Source organism: Tachysurus vachellii, chromosome 16 (genome assembly GCF_030014155.1).
Source record: "Tachysurus vachellii isolate PV-2020 chromosome 16, HZAU_Pvac_v1, whole genome shotgun sequence".
Taxonomy (NCBI): domain Eukaryota; kingdom Metazoa; phylum Chordata; class Actinopteri; order Siluriformes; family Bagridae; genus Tachysurus; species Tachysurus vachellii.
In genome coordinates this window covers 2,175,496-2,194,793 of record NC_083475.1, presented here as the reverse complement: position 1 = coordinate 2,194,793, position 19,298 = coordinate 2,175,496, and the positions used below count along the sequence as shown (strand labels likewise).

Here is a 19,298-nt window from a genome sequence, read left to right as displayed (position 1 = left end):
TTTCACATTGTGCAACCGCCTATGACCCGGTCATTCTCTACTCAGACACTTCTGCCTCCTGTTCTGGTGGACCAAAGGACACAAACTGATGGTTGTCCTCACGCTGATCCCTGCTGCCCTGGGCTGACAACTCCTGCCTCCCCTCCTCGTTCCTCATCTCCTCCCTTCGCCTATATTCACCCTCTCTCTCCCCCTTTGGCTTCTTCTCCCTCCAATTCTGAGCCTGGCTCCCCAGGCTATGTTCCTTCTTCCCCCTCTCCTAGGCCTGGGTCTCCAGACTACACTCCTACTTCTCCCAGGCCTGATAGCTCTGGGTCTCACTATTATTATTAAGTTTATTTGTAATAAACTCCTTCTTTCCTCTCTATACCTTCTGAGTCCTGTGTGGTTTATTTATGTATTAGTTATATATTACTTTACTCTTATTATGACATCTGAGATCTATTCCCATGTATCTTATGATACCAATCATAATACTCTTAAAGTATGATCCCTACTCCTTTGGGGCACTTCTATAGTGTTTGCACACCATCGATTCTTCACAACATCACTACCCAATGACATTCAATAAAAAATCTAAGAGTATAATCCAGATCTTGTGATCTTCACAACTGAAACTCTTTTGAAAGTAAACATTCCAAACCCCAATCGGTGTTCTGTGACATAACAGAGCTCTAGCACCAATGGTTAGTCTCTAAACAAGATACACAGTTAGATGGCAATGGTAAAGTTCTTTCATCATTGTAACCTGCCAGATTCCACACCACAAGGGTTGAATACTTAAAGTGCTCCGCATAAATGAGTACACCCTGACAATAGTTTTCAGAAAAACCTCCATCTTGCTTTAAAATTAAAACTTGCTATTGGATTCTATACAATACAATATTTGTGCAAATTTGTTTTAAATGAGATTAGTCAGTACCAAAAGGAAAATTGGAACTATTCTAACAAAATAATTTAAGATCATGATTCAAAAATGAGAACACCCCAATGATTGTATTCTTAAAAGCATACAATTTATTTGTAATTAACAGGAATTCACCAGAAGATGCATCTAATCCATCAACACGCATGTGGACACAGAGTAATCGACAACTAAGAGTGGTATTTAAGAGCGAAAATCAACTCCGATATAATGCTGACAAAATGGCAGCACATGGAAAAGAAATATAAGACCTGAGAAAGAAAATAATTTTTTTGCACAAAAAAGGTCAAGGCTATAAAAAAATTATTAAAGCATTACTTATAAGCTTGAATACTGTCGCAAAATTGGGCATGCAGGAAACTCCCTGAGATGTCCAGGCTGTCCCTCCAAGTTAACAGCTCATCAAAAGCGTTCTGTGATGAGAAAAGTTAAATAAACTCGCCGTGTTGACAAGTTCTGCACAGTTGGTTAAATCATTTGAAAGCTAAACTGGGGTGAGTGTTTCCCATGACACCATACGATGTACACTGCAGAGGAGTGGCATGCATGGCTGTCGTCCACGAAGGAAGCCACTGCTGAAGCCCATGCACAAAAAAGCCTGTCTAGAATTTGCCAGGGCTTATGTTGTCAAAGGCAAAGAATATGAGGACTCTATACTTTGTAGTGATGAGACAAAGATTAATGCTTTTGGCTCTGTTGGGTGCCAAACTGTATGGTGTTACAAGCGTGAGGAGTACAGTGAAAAATGCATGGTATCAACAGTAAAGCAAGGGGGTGGCAGTGTTCTTGTGTGGGGTTGCATGAGTGCTGCAGGTGTCAGGACATTGCATTTCATAGATGGCATCATGAATTTACAGACATACCGTGAAATACTGAAAGAGACGGTAGTGCCCTATTTCACTGGGCACCCTTTCAACATGATGACCCAAAACATACATCTAAGACCACTGGTTTATTTCTCAGAAAGAACAGGGTAAAAGTGATTCAGTGGTCAAGCATGTCACCAGACCTCAACCCAGTAGAACACTTGTGGGGCATTCTAAAAAGACAAGATGAACATCATAGTCCATCCAGAATCCATGATCTGCTAGTGTTCATACAAGAATAAAAAAGATAGAATGCTGTATGTCCTCAACTTGTTCATTCGATGTCTACAAGAATTCATGCTGTTCTTAAAAATCAAGGAGCCCATACAAAATATTAGATTTAGTTCAGTCTGTTGTAGAATGTAATCATTTTTACAACACCTCATTTGAATTAAATGTATTAGTTTTGTTATTTTAAAGATGTTAGGTGTGCACACCCTTATGTTAATAAAATTGAAATGTATAATAAAACTGTTTTTTGAAAAATACAGCAAATTGCTCTCATATTCTATGATTCAATTTTCAATTTTCAAATGTACTCATTTATGCTGAGCACTGTATATTATATATATATATATATATATATATATATATATATATATATATATATATATATATATATATATATATATATATATATTAAATGAAAATATTTGCCAACAAATAAAAATCACTTAAGAATGATTGATTTTGAGTTCCAGTGTTCATAATGGACAGTATGAAATTTCAGTGCACCATTTTTAATTCAGTAATATGAGATAATTGCTCAGGGGTCTGAATACTTTTGCAAGGCACTGTATATTGTGATAAAATTCACTTACAAGCCAGTTTTGTAAATAATTCTATACTAGTGTAATGATGCGTCGTGAGACGGAGGATCCATTTGCACGTTTTAATAAGAAACTAGTGGTACAACAGGCTTAGGTCAGAGTCGGCAAACACAACAACGTAGGTGAGGCAGAAATCAGAATCAGTAACACAGGCAGAAGGTCAGGGCAGGCGGCAAACAAATGTAAATCAGAGCAAAACAGAACAATGTCAGAAACCAGGAAGACACAGGAAATAAACGCTCAGACCGATAGCAGAGGCAAATCGAGACTTCGCACTGGAGTCAAGTTCAAGTTTTATAGGAAACGGGTAAGGTGGCGGTGTAATTAGCCCCGGTGCGAGGATTATGGGAGATGCAGTCCGGAAACGCCTAGTACTCAGGCGAATGTTCCCTCTGGTGGCGGTTGGGGAACGAGGCAGGTGCTTCAGCCAAGACAACTATTGTAACTATTGTATTATCATCTATTGTAATAACATACCCTGTTTAAATAACAAAATTGTGTTATTTTACTTCCCTCTGAATGATCTATTTGATTAAAATTAATGCACTAAATTCAATAAATTTCATAAATTCACATAGAAGTTGATTTAAACTGTACAAATCAAATATTACACTTTTTTGCAGGAATCTTTATTTAATCCACTTCATCTTGAGAACCTCCATGTTAACAGTCATTCTGTTTCACGCTACTAACCACCAGGGACAGTGAATAACACCTGGGTAATCTCTTTTGTGTGAAAGCTGAAACCTTTTGACATAGTACTTACTGTAATCTACTTTATCTGGTATGATGGAGAGGAACCAGACTCAAAAGGAAACCCATCCTAATTTTCCAACACTTGTGTGATTATAAATTATTATAAACACCAGAGAGTCTGAATTACCATAAACATTGGAGTGTGAGATTATGAGTAATGTTTTTTCTACAATCATATACAGTCAATTTGGAATTGTGTAATAACTTAAATTGCTATGAAACTTGAGCCAATGGCTGTTTGAATGTTACCCTACTGGTGCTTAGAACTGAGCTCTCAGGGCCACAACCGTAACCCAAGCTTCTATGATCTGTCCCGTGGGTTGGGCCATTAATGGCACCAATTCTCCACTCCACTCACATTGGATAAACCTCTCAGGGCCCAGCAGTGAAGAGCAAGAGAACACTAGAGAGTGTCCTGTCTGTGTAGGGTTAGAGTGAACGCTGGCGCGTCTTGGCTGCCGCTGCTCTCCCGGATAACAATAATTATTAACATCATATACACTGCGTAGACTACAATGAGGATCTATTGTCTATGGCTTGTACTTGCCTGGACTGTACTACCTCTTGTACAGTCCACAGTACTGTTTCAATACTCTGCTGCTGAACTTTTGAGTTTCCGTCCGTGTTTGTATCATTCAACACCTCCTGCACTGCTTGCTCATCACATTCATCGTGGCTCTCGGCGGAACTTCTGGTATAATAAATCCAGTGAAATAAAGTCGCTATGGTCAGCTGTTCGACGCCCACGAAGGAACGCCGGTCGCCGCGCCGGTCAGCGTGTGCTGGCAAACCCGGCTAACTCGGCTAACTGCAGACCAAGCAACAACAACACTGAGTTTCGGTCTTCTTAACATCCGCTCACTTACGAGTAAGGGGCATCTTGTGCAGGATCTCCTTGCAAATCGCAAGATTGATTTTCTCTTTTTAACCGAAACATGGCAGCAACAAAATGACTTTATTGCACTCAATGACGCCATTCCGCCAGGGTTTGTTTACATCTCTCAACCACGTGACTCTGGTCGAGGAGGCGGTCTGGCGATAATCTACCGTGAGAAGTGGAGACTGATGTCTTTGAATGTTTCTGCCTCCCACTCATTTGAGGCTGCTGTTTGACAGCTCTCTGGATCTACTCCAACTATTATCAGTACTGTATATCGACCACCAAAGTTCAACAAGGATTTTATCCCTGACTTTGCTGCTTTTTTGAATCAAATAACTACACTCTCACCAAATATAATTCTTGTGGGGGATTTCAATATTCACATGGATGATGTTCACAACAATCTTACTAAAGAATTTACATCTTGTCTGGATAGCTTCGGACTGCAGCAGCATGTGAATTTTCCCACGCATTCTAAAGGACATACTTTGGATTTAATCTGTTGTTCAGGTGTCTCTCCAGACAACCTTAATGCAGACTTTTTTCCATGTACTGATCATCTGTTACTGTCTTTTAATGTTAATCTTCCACTTTTCAAATCGAAATCTGTACGCATGATATCATTTCGAAAAATCAAGGACATTAATTTGGACAGCTTGTCTTTAAGCACTGCAAGTCTTCCTAAGGCTGACAGCTGTTCCACTCCAGATAACTTGGTCTCTCATTATAATGATAGTCTCCATAATTTGCTTAATATTTTTGCCCCACTTAAGACTAGGACTGTTTCATTTGCTGTTACTGCACCCTGGTTCACTCCTTTTCTCAGGCAATTAAAAGCAAAAGGACGACGGCTTGAGAGACTTTTTAGAAGAACTGGCCTTACTGTGCACAAGGAAATGTATTCAGAACATATGTCTTACTATAAAGAAACTATTGCCAAAGCTAAATCTACATACTATTCTGGCTTAATTGGTTCTAATGAAGGGAATTCAAGGGTTCTTTTTTCTTTATTGAAAAATTTTACAACACCCCCCGATTCACTTCCCTCTCATTTGTATTCATCTGATTTTTGCAATACTTTAGCTTCATTCTTTACTTCAAAAATTGAAGACATTCATCATCAACTTATGGCCACTCCTGTTTCTACTCCATGTGTCTCAGTTTTACCTGTTCCTACACAACTGTTCTCTGAGTTTATTCTACCCTCAATTGATGACATCTTAAAACTTATTCATCAATCTAAATCTTCAACTTGTGTTCTTGATCCTATACCAACTGTCCTTGTTAAGGCTACTGCTTCCTCTCTGTCCCCTTTTATCATGGGTATTATTTATTCTTCCCTTACCACTGGAGTTGTTCCTTCTATTTTCAAAACAACTGCTGTAACTCCAATTCTAAAGAAACCAGGATTGGATACCAACAACCTTAATAATTTTCGTCCTATTTCTAATCTTCCTTTTATTTCTAAAATTTTGGAAAAAGTTGTTGCTGCTCAACTTCATATTCATTTGTCTGGCAACAATCTATATGAACAATTTCAATCTGGTTTTCGCCCATTTCATAGCACTGAAACAGCTCTATTGAAAATTACAAATGATTTGCTTATAGCAGCTGATTCTGGCTTACTATCCATCCTCCTACTCCTTGATCTGAGTGCAGCTTTTGATACAATTTCCCACAATATTCTTTTAGACAGGCTTTCCACTATTGGCATCACCAACACACCTCTGAAATGGTTTCATTCATATCTCTCTGATCGCACACAGTTCGTTCAACTAAAATCATTCACCTCTTCGACAGTTTCCGTTACCTCTGGTGTACCCCAGGGCTCTGTCCTGGGCCCTTTGCTATTTATTACTTACCTTTTACCCCTTGGACATATTTTTCATAAGCATCAGGTCAAGTTTCATTGCTATGCCGATGACACCCAGCTCTACCTTTCCACAAAACCACATTCCAAACTCCCTCTATCTGCTCTTACTGATTGTCTCATTGACATAAAATCATGGTTTTCAGCAAATTTTCTTAAACTAAATAGTAATAAAACAGAATTTCTCATTATAGGCACAAAATCTGTGCTTAACAAATTCTCAGATTTTCTTATTTCCATTGATGAATCTCTCATAGCTCCCTCATCTCAGGTTAAGAGTCTTGGTGTCATCTTTGATAGTACCCTTTCTTTCACCTCTCATGTAAATAATGTTACTCGGGCTGCATACTTTCACCTTCGAAATATCAATAGGCTTCGCTCCTTTCTCACGATCCAATCAACCACCACTCTTGTTCACAGTCTAGTAACCTCCCGGCTTGACTACTGTAATTCCCTTCTTATTGGGCTTCCTCACAAAACCCTTCATAAGCTGCAACTTGTTCAAAATTCTTCTGCCCGCATTATCACTCGTACTTCCTCTATCCATCATATTACACCTGTTCTGGAACAGCTTCATTGGCTTCCCATTATTTTTCGTATTAAGTATAAAATTCTTCTTCTAACATTTAAAGCTATCCACAATCTTGCACCTTCATATCTTCTTGATCTTCTTCATACTCCAAAACAAACTCGTACTCTTAGATCTTCTTCTTCCACTCATTTCATTGTTCCCTCTGTCCGTCTTGTAACTATGGGGAATAGAGCTTTCAGTTACTCTGCACCTCAGCTCTGGAACTCACTTCCATCTGAACTCTGTAATATTGTTTCTCTTTCATTATTCAAATCTCAGCTTAAAACTCATCTGTTCAGTTTAGCTTATTCTACACCATAATTTGTACTGCTGGTCTAATTTGTATCGCAATGTAGCTATTCGATTTTGATTGTCTTTGTTGTTTTTTGTACGGTGACCTTGAGTGTTCAGAAAGGCGCCTTTAAATAAAATGTATTATTATTATTATTATTACTAGTTCGGATTCGATAAGCAGGTTCCAGACCATTGTGACATATGTGTTGTGTTCTAGTAAGAACCAGGACACTGTCATCATATGACTTTGCATACCCAGGTGTTAAACACTGACCCTGGAGGTTTCTCCGGTGTTAATCAGATCACAGGATGGTCCTATGCAATAGTTCTGTGAAAAAACAGATTTAATGTAGTAAGATGATCAGGGAGAAGCTTAAATTTTGACTATTAAAACACGGTGTACTATAGCGGTCGTGACATAGTGAGAAGACAAACTTACTTTAGTAACTCATCATAGATTAGAGTCCATTCATCTCGTTCTGCATCTCCAGGGTATTAGGAGCCTCAAGCTCTCTATCTCTTTACTGAAACACAGTCATTGTGCTGTTCATATCTGAGTGAAAATTAATGACACATTACTTCATACTCTTATTATTACATCCACCTCTGTTATCTCTTCACAATTCCTGCGTGGCTCAGAAAGCTCTTCCTTCAGCTGCTGCACTAAACATCGTAGTGAGTTCACCTGGGACATCAGCTCAGACTTTTCGTCATCCAGCTGTGCACTGGACTCCATTGCCGGCTCGTGTTTCTCCTCAGTTTCAGCCAAAGATGCCTGAAATTTTAACACCCAAAGCATGTTGGCACACTGTCAGACACAAGAGTTCACATCAGTGGTGATGATTATATGAGTAGAAAAACTTACACTCGGTGGCTCATCGTTATGTTGTAGAGTTTCCTTCATTTGATTGTACTGTGACTTCAGGATGCTGTAAGCCATTCCGCTCTTGCTCGTACTTCTAAAACACACCCATATACATATACTGATTGCTATATTGTAACACTGTAGTGATTTTTTTTTCAATAACGGTAGTAGTAAACCATTTATGAGAGGAAAAACTTACTATAAGTGACTCATCACGCTCATCACGGGTCCTCAAACCATTTCTAACAAAACTGTTTAACACCAGTATTGTCTCACTTACCTGCTTTATGGCACCACACATCATGGCTGAATCAGAGAGCTTCTCCTCCAGCTGCTGCACTGTGCCTTCCAGTTTGTGCAGCTGGTACATCAGGTCCAACCTCTCGTTCTCCAGCTGAACGTTGGACTTCCTCGCCTGGTTGTATTTCCCCACAGTTTTCGCCAGAGAGACCTGGAAGTTCAACAAATGAAGTTTTTGGCTTTATTTTCTTCAACACACACAAATGGATTTGAATTAACACTCATCAGAACAGCCTGGAATGTTTTGTATGGAGGCCAAGAAGTGCAAAACAAAATAAAAAATCTGGAAACAAAATAACAAACCAGAAACCACAACATTTCAGACAAACCGGAAAATGTAGGTATAGTTTGCCAATGGAAGTCTTACTGCTGATTGGATGATACATCTGTCACTCAAGATATACAGGAAGTACAGCAGGCTGCAGCAGTAGAAAGGTGAAATGTGTAAAAATGTATTGTCCTTACTGTGGATTATTATAATATGTCAAATTTCTGCAGTCCACGTGGAAAAACATCTGGAGATTTCTGAAGGAACGGTTAAACTAGCCACACTTATATTGTATGAGCATCCGTGATCTCCTTCACCACAGCTAAAGGAATACAAAAAAGATTGTATACAAGTAATAACTAACAAAAAGGATTCACACAATATAAAGGCTAAACTATTTTATAACCCTTCTCATTTTAATAATGTGGAAAATAAGTTTTTGAGATATAAAATTAAACATCCAGAAAAAAAGATAAATTCATGTTACTGTAGAATTATGATATTTCTCTTCAAAGTCACCATATCTGGCAATAAAGTTGTGCCAGGAGAAAATAATAAAAAAAATTATGGGAAAAATTTCAAAATGTTAATCAAACCATCTCAGATCATTTCATAGTCACCTACTCAATGCTCACGGTAAAGATCATTCAATTTTACTGTGGAATTGTGAAGTAATTGTTTATTAAATTCATAGACAATGCAGTCAACGCATATTAATCCTTTGTTAAATATGCTCACAATAAAAACTAATGTTACTCCAGTAAAATGTCTCCCAGCTTAGAGATGTTGGATCTCACTTGGCATCAACTCAGAATATACTAGTTCAGCCTGCTTTGTTCTGCGTAACGAGTCCAGTGTTAAATGCATTGCATCATTTGAACCTTTTTCTTATTGTAGGTCTGTAATAACTGCAGGATTATTGTTAGTCAATCTACAAATAAGCCACAGGATGTCTCGATAAACCTTCAATGCTTGATATAACGAAACAAAATGGCTTTAGTGTATCCACATGCCACAGACAGTTTGGTCCCATGGAGTTATAATGTTGAACAAATCTATGACGTGTCTCTGCGCTGTTCCTTATGGATTAAGTTCTTGCAGCAAAACAGCATAATGTCAACAAGTTTAACATACAACTTGTTTCTGCTGAAGTTCTAACCACATTGTCTGGTAACAGAACAACTCTCCTGGTCCGATCAGCTCTGCTCTTATAGCATTCCTTACATCATTTAATCTGGGATAGTTTTGTCTCTAAAACATACCTGTATTCTCAGATGTGTTTTTAGAGATAACAAACTAATCTTTATGCCATGAGATGATATCAGCATATTAAGTATCACGGCATATGAATGTTCTTCCTTTTCTTGCTTGACAATGGGATTGTTATTTTCTTAGATTTAACATGAACGCAGAACTCCACACATGCACTTGAAATAAAGTTATACACAATTTCCTACTGCCTGTATAGTTTAAGTGACAGATGTATCGTCCAATCAGCAGTAATTCTTCCATTCACAAAGTATTCCTACCTTTTCCGGTTTGTCTGAAATGTTGTTGTGTTTTCTGAATTGTCATTTTGTTTTTCACTTCTTGGCCACCTTGTAGTCCGCCACTTGTGGACTAAAGACACACACACACACACACACTTCTATAATGTGTGAAATAATACCATATAAGATTTCTCTTGGTCAGATAGAGTTTCCTTCATCTGATCACACTGAGACTGCATGATGCTGTAAGCCTCCCGCTCTTGCTCACACTCCTAAAACACAACATTGACCACTTAATGTTTATATCGACAATAAACCTCATATGCTGTGATCTGAAATATTTAAGTCTGAAATATTTTTTTAAATGATCACACTAGAATTTTATCATTAAGCAGGGGTGCCAATAAATATAGGTTTCCTGTTTTTTTTTGCATTTTTGTTACAACAATGTGTGAGATCATTTCATAATGTTACTTCTAATAAAAAGGAACGCAATGAAAGGATTTTAACGCAAGGATTTTCTAACTTACTCTCAGTGCTGCATTACATGTTCTCTTGGTCGCAGAGAGCTCTTTCTTTAAGGTATGCACCAAGTCTTGCAGTCTGACCACAGTGAAATGCAGGGTACTGTTCTCATTCTCCAGCTTAGTATTGGTCTTCATCACCTCACTGTACTTCATCTCAGATTCACACAGAGAGACCTGGACGTTTAACAGTTATTTACTCTACACACATTCAGACAGACACACACACTTCACAATAACAGCTGTGGTTGTGAGAGAAGAAAAACAAACCCTAATTGATTCTTTTTCCTGCTCTAAAGTCTCCTCCTTGGATTTGGTCATAGTTTGAATGCTCTTTGCTATGGAATACTCCTAAAACACATCCAGAAAGCAAAAGAGGTTCAAATCTTTACTACTTAAAGTTCACATCTACAGTATCATAAACAGGAAACAGAGTATCATGAATTTGTCTTTTGTCCAAGTATTTAGTGTACTCTGAAAGTATTAAAAAGGTAATAGATCAGATTTACATCTTTCATTTCCTGATCTTTACATCTAGATGGGTTACAAAAAAATTGTGTCAGACCAGACGATTTGGAGCTGAGCAAAAGTATAGGTTGTTTTTAAGGTGATTAAATAGACTGTTTTTAAGGTGATTAAAGTAAATGAAACTTTATATTTGACCTCATGAATGTTGCTTAAATTAACTGTATCAGCAGTATCAGGAAATGAACACAATAATTCTGTCTGATCTATTGTCAGATTTACCTTAAAACTTCAAAACAAAGATCTGGTCTTGCTGTTACAATACTTTTGGAAGAGAGAATACACAACCTGCATTGTAACATTATGTAACAGGAACATAACAAGCCCTCGGGTTATTTCTAAAGGAACTGCTTAACAGAAGGGTTTTCTGACTTACCAACAAGGCCTCAGCACACTGCCAGTGTTTTTCAGCCAGCAGTTCACCCAAACCCTCCACTTTGCCTTTCAGATTCTCCACCTGGGACATCAGATCTAACTTCTCTTTCACCAGATGAGCATTGGTCTCCTTTTCCTGCTCGTATCTCTTCTCAGCTTCAGCCATTTGTTTCTATACACACAGATTTAGACATGAGAAATCTCAACGGTAAGTAAACAAGAACACACACACACACACATACAGTTTACAACATCAGGCTTGGTAACCTGAGAAGAAAAACCTACCTTTAGTAACTTCTCATTGTGTGTTAAAGTCATCTGATCATACTGTGATATCAGGATATTGTAAGCTCCGAGCTCTTGCTCATTCTCCTAAAACATAGTCATGAAGCAGAATGTCAGCTAATAAGTTGATCAGGATATAGAGGTAAAAAACTTGCTTAAGGGGAATGATTTCCAGTGTGCAAGAAAAACACAACAGTCATCTGGACTGTAGTAACATATAGTAACTTATCAAGCAGCAGGAACATGAAGAGTCCTCTCACACACACACACGGTCACGTATGTTTTAAAGTGTAAATCATCGCTGTCGGGCAGAAACCTTGTATGTCCAAATTTGGTCAGTTTCATATTTTTTCACATATCGATGCTATTGGTCAGTCCCCACGTGGGTCTGTTATTTTTAAAGTTATTAACCAATCTAAAGTCTTGAAAATAGCTTGAGCGCAAATCTCATAACTCCATTGGACACCTCTGTCCACCTCTTCCTCACTCCGCGGGAGAGCTCCTCAAGAAGAGTTGCAACAAATCAACACGTCTTCTGAGGTAAATGTCTTCAAAACACTGGGCTCAAAGAAAAAAAATCTTGACCCCCGCTAGTTCTGGTGCTCGTCTGAGGACAGGAATTTAGCACAAGACAATCCACTGCAACGCGAACTAAACCCTGTGCACTGCAGATAAGGTACGGCGTTTTTTTAATTTCTTAAAAGTAACGGTTTTGGAGATACGAGGATTCCACCCGACAGCGATGAAATATTTGTTCCTAAATGTCCATGTTTAAGAGTTACTGTATTTACATCTCTGACCTACAACTGACACACATGACTTACCTTTATTAACTGACTGCACTCACTTAAAGCTTTCCTAAAGTCTGCACAACATAACTTCTCTTTAACGTGAGCCTCCCGCTCTTGCTCACACTCCTAAAATACAGATTACATGATTCTTATCTACAATGGGTCACTTTCAGCAAACTAGACTGGAAACCAGAAATCATTTTAGACATTTTGTTTAACTACATGATGTAGCTGATGGTGCAACTTATCATGCAGTATGAATATCAAGTGTCCTCATATTATTTCTAATATACTATATTAGAAGTCCTTTGAATTGTAACATGATTCATAGTTTGAGTGACAGCTTTATGAGGAGTCATAGCTGATTTCATACAGAACTAGGCCTGTGTTTAATTCTGACTCTCTCACATCTCTCTACCATTACTGTATGTCTGGAAAGTCTCGTGTTTTGGATTTGAGCTTCAGGTATTTATGTAAAAGATTAGTATATATAATTTAAGGTTTACCTCAACTGAACTCTTCTGGGTCACATTTATTTTTCATTGTAAAGGTCACAAAAGCAGTCATGGCCTCATGACAGATCTTACCTGCATTAACTCCTCATTCTGCTTTAACAACTTCTTTAACACCTGATTTTGTGACATAAGCATACGGTGAACCTCTGGCACTCTCTCACAGTCCTAAAACACAGTCATAGAGCAGAAGACATTTACACTTTAGTGCTAAACCGACCACTTCACCTGAAAAGAAGTAACTTCAGAGTAATGTCGGAACTTAGAGCCCGTCTCCAAGTCGACACATCGCAGGGTGATTTGTACTTATATACTTTATAATACTTTTATACTTTATAGTTTTTAATTAAACTTAATTTACTGATAGCACTAACATTAATACAAATCAAACAATGAGACAGCTCCTCAGACCTGGATGAGATTGAGCAAACTTCTTTATTGTGGTCCATCAGCCAACAATTCTCTAAGAGAAATTGCTAAGTTGAAAGTAACAAAGTAACAAATGAAAAACCCAAAAAGAGCATCTTCATGAAGAGCATCTGCATGCAATCAAAAACAAAACTCTCAAGACATTCTTGCAAAGTAAAGTTTTTACGGCCCCCCAAGGAGCCCCGGAGCCTCAGAAAATCCATTTACGGATTTTTCCTCCCCTTGGTTCCCAGGGCCCAGGTCTGGGAACCTGGGTCTTCTTCATTCTACATAACAATTTTGAGCCATGGTCTGGGAACCCAGGTCTTCTTCATTCTACATAACAATGTATGAGCTAAGGTCTGGGAACCATGGTCTTCTTCATTCTAAATAACAATTTTGTTATTGTTATTAAAAATGTGCTCAAAAGAGCTTTACTTCCTGGTCAATGTTACATCTGCCTCCTAGTTGTTTCATGACAGACGTCCCGAGGATTAATCCTTCATTCAACTACAGTACAATGAGTAAGTTTCTCCTTTGCTATTTTCTTCTATACATGATTTTTACTGATTATAAGTCACTCTATGAGTCTGGTTTATGTCAAAAATTATGTTAAAAGCTCTTATTTATTCATCATCTTACATTGTTACTATTGCTAAGCAATAGTAATATAATGTTGCTTGTGTACAAATGGAGTTCTTTGATGACTCCTTAAGCCTGCTAAACGTCTGAATTTATTATGATCTTACATTTACACCATTTGGCAGACGCCCTTATCCAGAGCGACGTACATAAGTGCTTAAATCTCTAACATTGAATACATTAATGCTGGCTCACTAAGTTACATACTTAAGATACCATGAGTTTAAAACATTTGTTCAAAGTTACAATGTAAGTGTCAAAAGGTGTGTGTTTTTTTTTTTTTTTTTTAAAAATGCAAAAGATAATGAAAGAAGTGCTAGTTGAAGTGTTTCCTGAATAAGTAGGTCTTCAACCGCCTCTTGAAAATAGCCAGTGACTCAGCTGTCCGGACCTCTAGGGAAGTTCGTTCCACCACCTTGGTGCCAGTACAGAGAAGAGTCTTGTAGTATACTTGCCTCTTACCCTGAGAGATGGTGGAACCAGTCGAGCAGTGCTGGTAGATCGGAGGGTGCGGGGTGCAGTGCGAGGAGTGATGAGGGCTTTGAGGTAAGAGGGAGCTGGTCCATTTTTGGCTTTGTAGGCCAGCATCAGTGTTTTGAATCTGATGCGTGCAGCTACCGGAAGCCAGTGGAGGGATCGCAGCAGCGGGGTGGTATGCGAGAACTTTGGCAGGTTGAAAACAAGCCGGGCAGCTGCATTTTGGATCATTTGCAGAGGACGGATTGCGTTCATAGGTAGACCTGCCAGCAGTGCATTGCAGTAATCCAGTCTAGAAATGACAAGAGACTGAACAAGTACCTGAGCAGCCTGTGTGGACAGAAATGGTCGAATCCTTCTAATGTTGTAGAGAAGAAACCGACATGAGCGAGTCACATTAGCAACATGAGAGGAAAAGGACGGTTGATTGTCCATGGTTACCCCAAGGTTGCGAGCTGTGGCTGAAGGGGAGATCAGATCGTTGTGCAAGGATATAGCAAGATCATGACATGGGGATGAATCACCTGGGATGAAGAGCAGCTCAGTTTTGCTAGGATTGAGCTTTAACTGATGAGCAGTCATCCATGATGAAATTTCTGCCAGACATGCAGAGATCCGGTCAGAAGCTGTGGCATCTGCGGGTGGGAAAGAGAAGATAAGTTGTGTATCATCAGCATAGCAGTGGTAAGAGAACCCATGTGAGGAAATAACTTCACCAAGAGAGTGAGTATACAGGGAGAAAAGAAGAGGACCAAGTACTGAGCCTTGTGGGACGAAAGTGGGAGAAAGCATAGGCAGAGGATAAAGCAGCTGGTGTAGCAGTGTTCTGTGGGGATATCCAGGTCTCTGTTAGCGCAAGAAAATCAAAGGAGTAATGGGAAGTTAAAGCAGAGATGAAATCAGCTTTTTTCACAGCAGACTGGCAATTCCAGAGCCCACCTACCACCACTGTTTGAGAATTACACAACAGAGGAGGGTAGATGAGGTTACTGGGATTGTGACCTCTGCTCTGTGGACGAGAGTGTCTGCGAGTGTAGGAATTGAGTACAGAGATGGGTTTAAGGCACATATTTGCAGTCAAGAGTGAGAATTAAGGTATGGTAGAATATAGCAAAACAGTATTAGACACAAAGTTTACAATGAGAGAGAGAGAGAGAGAGAGAGAGAGAGAGATAGTTACAAACTATATAACAATATAATTGAATATAACAATTCAAATCACACTACTCTAGAACAAAGTGAGTTAAGCAGATAGTATACAAAAGTCAGGAACCTACTTTACCAGAAGACAATATATTCAAATGAAGAGAGTTAAAGCACACTGAAGAGAAGGCTGGTTCACCTTCAATTTAAATAGGTAAGCCCTGCCCCCAATTCACACCTTAAGGTAGACTGAAACTACTCCTGATTAATCAGCTGAGAGAACAACAAGGACCAACACTATAAAAATCAACAATGGTATAGAATATAACAATTCAAATCACACTACTCTAGAACAAAGTGAGTTAAGCAGATAGTATACAAAAGTCAGGAACCTACTTTACCAGAAGACAATATATTCAAATGAAGAGAGTTAAAGCATGATCTCAGCCTGTCTTTGCCCAGGCTGGGCTTGCTTACGCATATCACAAGCTTCAGTTCCTCTATCTCTACTAAGTTACTCCCCTTATCTCCCCTTAGGTCCTTCGCCTCGGGGTCAGCCAATTCATCCTGGTCTCACCATCTGGTCCTTGCCTCACCATCCTCATTATTCCACCTACCCAAGGCTAGTGCCTGTTGACGTCTACCTGGATCTCCAGATTACACTCCTACTTCGCCCGTTTACTAAGTTTATTTATAATAAACATATAAACATTTCCTCTTTTATCCACCCTCTGACTCAAGTGTGGTTATTTTATTCTCTAGTTATATATTACCTTAAAATTATTACAACATCTGGGGTTTATTCCCATGTGTCTTATGACTCCAATCATAATTCCCTTAAGGCATATCTCTCTCTCTCGCCTCTTCTTCCTCCGATTCTGGCCCTGAATCCCCTGTTTACATTCTTTCTCCTCTGATTCGGGCTTGTCGGAACTTAGAGCCCGTCTCCAAGTCGGCACATATCAGGGTGAATTATACTGATATACTTTATAATACTTTTATACTATATAATTGTTACTAAAACTTAATTTACTGATAGCACTAACATTAATACGAATTAAAACAATGGGAAAACTCCTCAGACCTGGATGAGAATGAGCAAACTTCTTTATTGTGGTCAATCAGCTAACAATTCTCTAAGAGAAATTGCCAATTTGAAAGTAACAAAAGAAATCCCAAAAACCCAAAAGAAAAAGCATCTTCATGAAGAGCATCGGCATGCAAAAAACAAAAACCCTCCGGACGGACCTGCAGAGTTACAGGATTTTTTTACGCATACACATTTGGCCCCAAAAATTCTCCTCTATATATACGTTTCCACGCGCCTCCTTATCGGCCCCCCCTCACAGACCGGTTTTCATATCACCTTTTCATTATGTCATCTTATTTACCGGAATCATCTCATATGTTTTTGTAAGTCCTGTTCCTTGCAGTCCCCTTGTTTTTCCTTCACCTTTTGCCCATATGCCCATTTATGGATTTTCCTCCCCTTAGTTCCCCGGGACCCAGGCCCGGGAGCCCAGGCCTGTGACCCTGGGTCTTCTTCATTCGCCATAACAATTATGCCTAAACAACAATTTTTGTTATTAAAAAGTGTGCTCAAAAAAGAGCTTCACTCCCTGGTCAAAGTTACATTTGCCTCTCAGTTTTTTTCCGTGCCAGACGTCCTGAAGATTTAATCCTTCATTCAACTACAATGGGTAAGTTTCTCCTTTGCTATTTTCTACTACACATGATTTTTAATAATTATAAGTCACTCTATGAGTCTGATTTATGTCAAAAGTTATTATGTTAAAAGAAAGCTCTTATCTAAATTATTTCTTATACAAGAAAGCTCTTATCTATTTGTCATCTTATATTGTCACTATTGCTAAACTCCTGCTAAACTCTTACTGCTATACTGTTGTCATTATTATTAAGCTATTGCTACTATAATGTTACTTGTGTACAAAAACAATGGAGTTCTTTGCTGACTCCTCTAATCTGTTAACTGCTTGAATTTTGATATGATCTCATACTATGATCTCATGCTATGATCTCAGCCTGTCCTTGCTCAGGCTGGGCTTGTTTACACTTATCTCAAGCTCCCGTTCCTCTATCTCCTCTAACTCCTCTTATCTCCCTTCAGATCCCTCGCGTCAGCCAGCTAGTCGCCCTATCAGGTCCACACCTCCCCATCCTCGTCCGTCTCCCTACCCAAGGCCAATGGCCGCTGATGTCATGGAAAGCTATCGCCGCTTCCAGCTACTTCATATCACCCATGAGCTCGTTACGTGTCTGGAACAGCTCTGTTCTCCTGACCTCCCCGAGCATCCTCATCTGCTGTTCCATATTGTGAGAGGGCCTCTTACTAGCACGTCCTCGACTCAAACCCCTCTGCCTAACCTCGTGGATCAGAGAACCCAAACTGATGGCTGTCCTCATGTTGAGCTTTGCAACCCTGAGCTCGGGACTCCCGCTTCTCCTCCTCCTCCAGTGCCTCATGCCTATATCCGTCCTCTCAGTCCTGCCTTGGCATCTCCTCCCTCTGATTCCGGCCCTGGAACCCCAGATTACATTCCTTCTTCTCCCTCTGATTATGGCCCTGGATCCCCAGACTATTCCCCTACTTCGACCTCCGATTACTGAGAATGTTTATAATAACCAATAAACCTATAACCATTCCCTCTGACTCCAATGTGGTTCTTATTTATATATATATATATATATATAAATATATATATATATATATATATATATATATATATATATATATCTCATATATATATATATATATATATTATCTTCAATTAATCATTAGACCACGTCTTAATAATAATAATAATTATATATATATATATGTAATAATAATAATTATAATAATATTATAATGTAATGTGTATTCTCCTAAGGTTCAAGGATTTTTCACAACAGGCTCCTTATCTCCTGTTTACATTCTTTCTTCTCCTGTCTACTGAGCTACTATAATAAACAGTCCCTCTCTTATCCACCCTCCGACTTCTGGTTAATATAACCTCTAGTTATATATTACCTTGGTATTAATATACTAATATTAATTATATTATAATATAATATAATCTAAGTATAATATATTCTCTTAAGGCTCAAGGATTTTTCACAACAGTAACTACTTTGAATTTAAAAAAAGACATGGATTTAGGCCTTAAACAAAATATCCAGCATTTAAATGAGCTCTATTAACAAACCAGTGCCTGAGCCTCTATTTTTAACATAGCCCAGATATAGAGTTAGAAAATGGAGGATTTGCTCGTTGTTAAGTAGAACTCAGACTGGCTTATTGGTTTCATAATACACCCATCTTACCTTCAGTAAAATGTCCTTCATCTCACTGCACTCAGACTGCAGGATCCTCAGATGCTGTTTTGCTCCATCACATTCCTAGAACACAGCCATGGACAAAAAGAACAGATAAATGTTCACATTTACAATGTGTTAACTCTATTCACAATAAACACTAGCATCTTAAACTAAACGTTTGTTTATTTTATTAAAATACATATAACCTGTGGAGTAACTCATCATGACCTTATGATCTATTATTTCTAAATGAACTTACTCTTGTTAACTCTTTAAATGTTATCCGGGACACACACCCGGAGACAGACAGAGAGACACACACCCAGAGACAGACAGAGAGAGAGAGACAGAGACAGAGAGAGACACACACACACACACAGAGA

At 38.7% G+C, this 19,298-nt stretch overlaps 1 protein-coding gene and 1 pseudogene across 1 annotated transcript; both read left to right on the top strand.

Moving 5' to 3' along the window:
• Positions 1-2,826: 2,826 nt before the first annotated feature.
• LOC132859434 (uncharacterized) lies at positions 2,827-5,481 on the top strand (annotated as a pseudogene).
• Positions 5,482-17,081: 11,600 nt separating this feature from the next.
• Positions 17,082-18,225, top strand: LOC132859432 (uncharacterized). Its single transcript, XM_060890181.1, has 2 exons — positions 17,082-17,297; positions 17,726-18,225. The coding sequence occupies exons 1-2, from the start codon at positions 17,294-17,296 to the stop codon at positions 18,223-18,225; spliced, it is 504 nt and encodes a 167-aa protein (XP_060746164.1). The 5' UTR covers positions 17,082-17,293.
• The last annotated feature ends 1,073 nt before the right edge of the window (positions 18,226-19,298 follow it).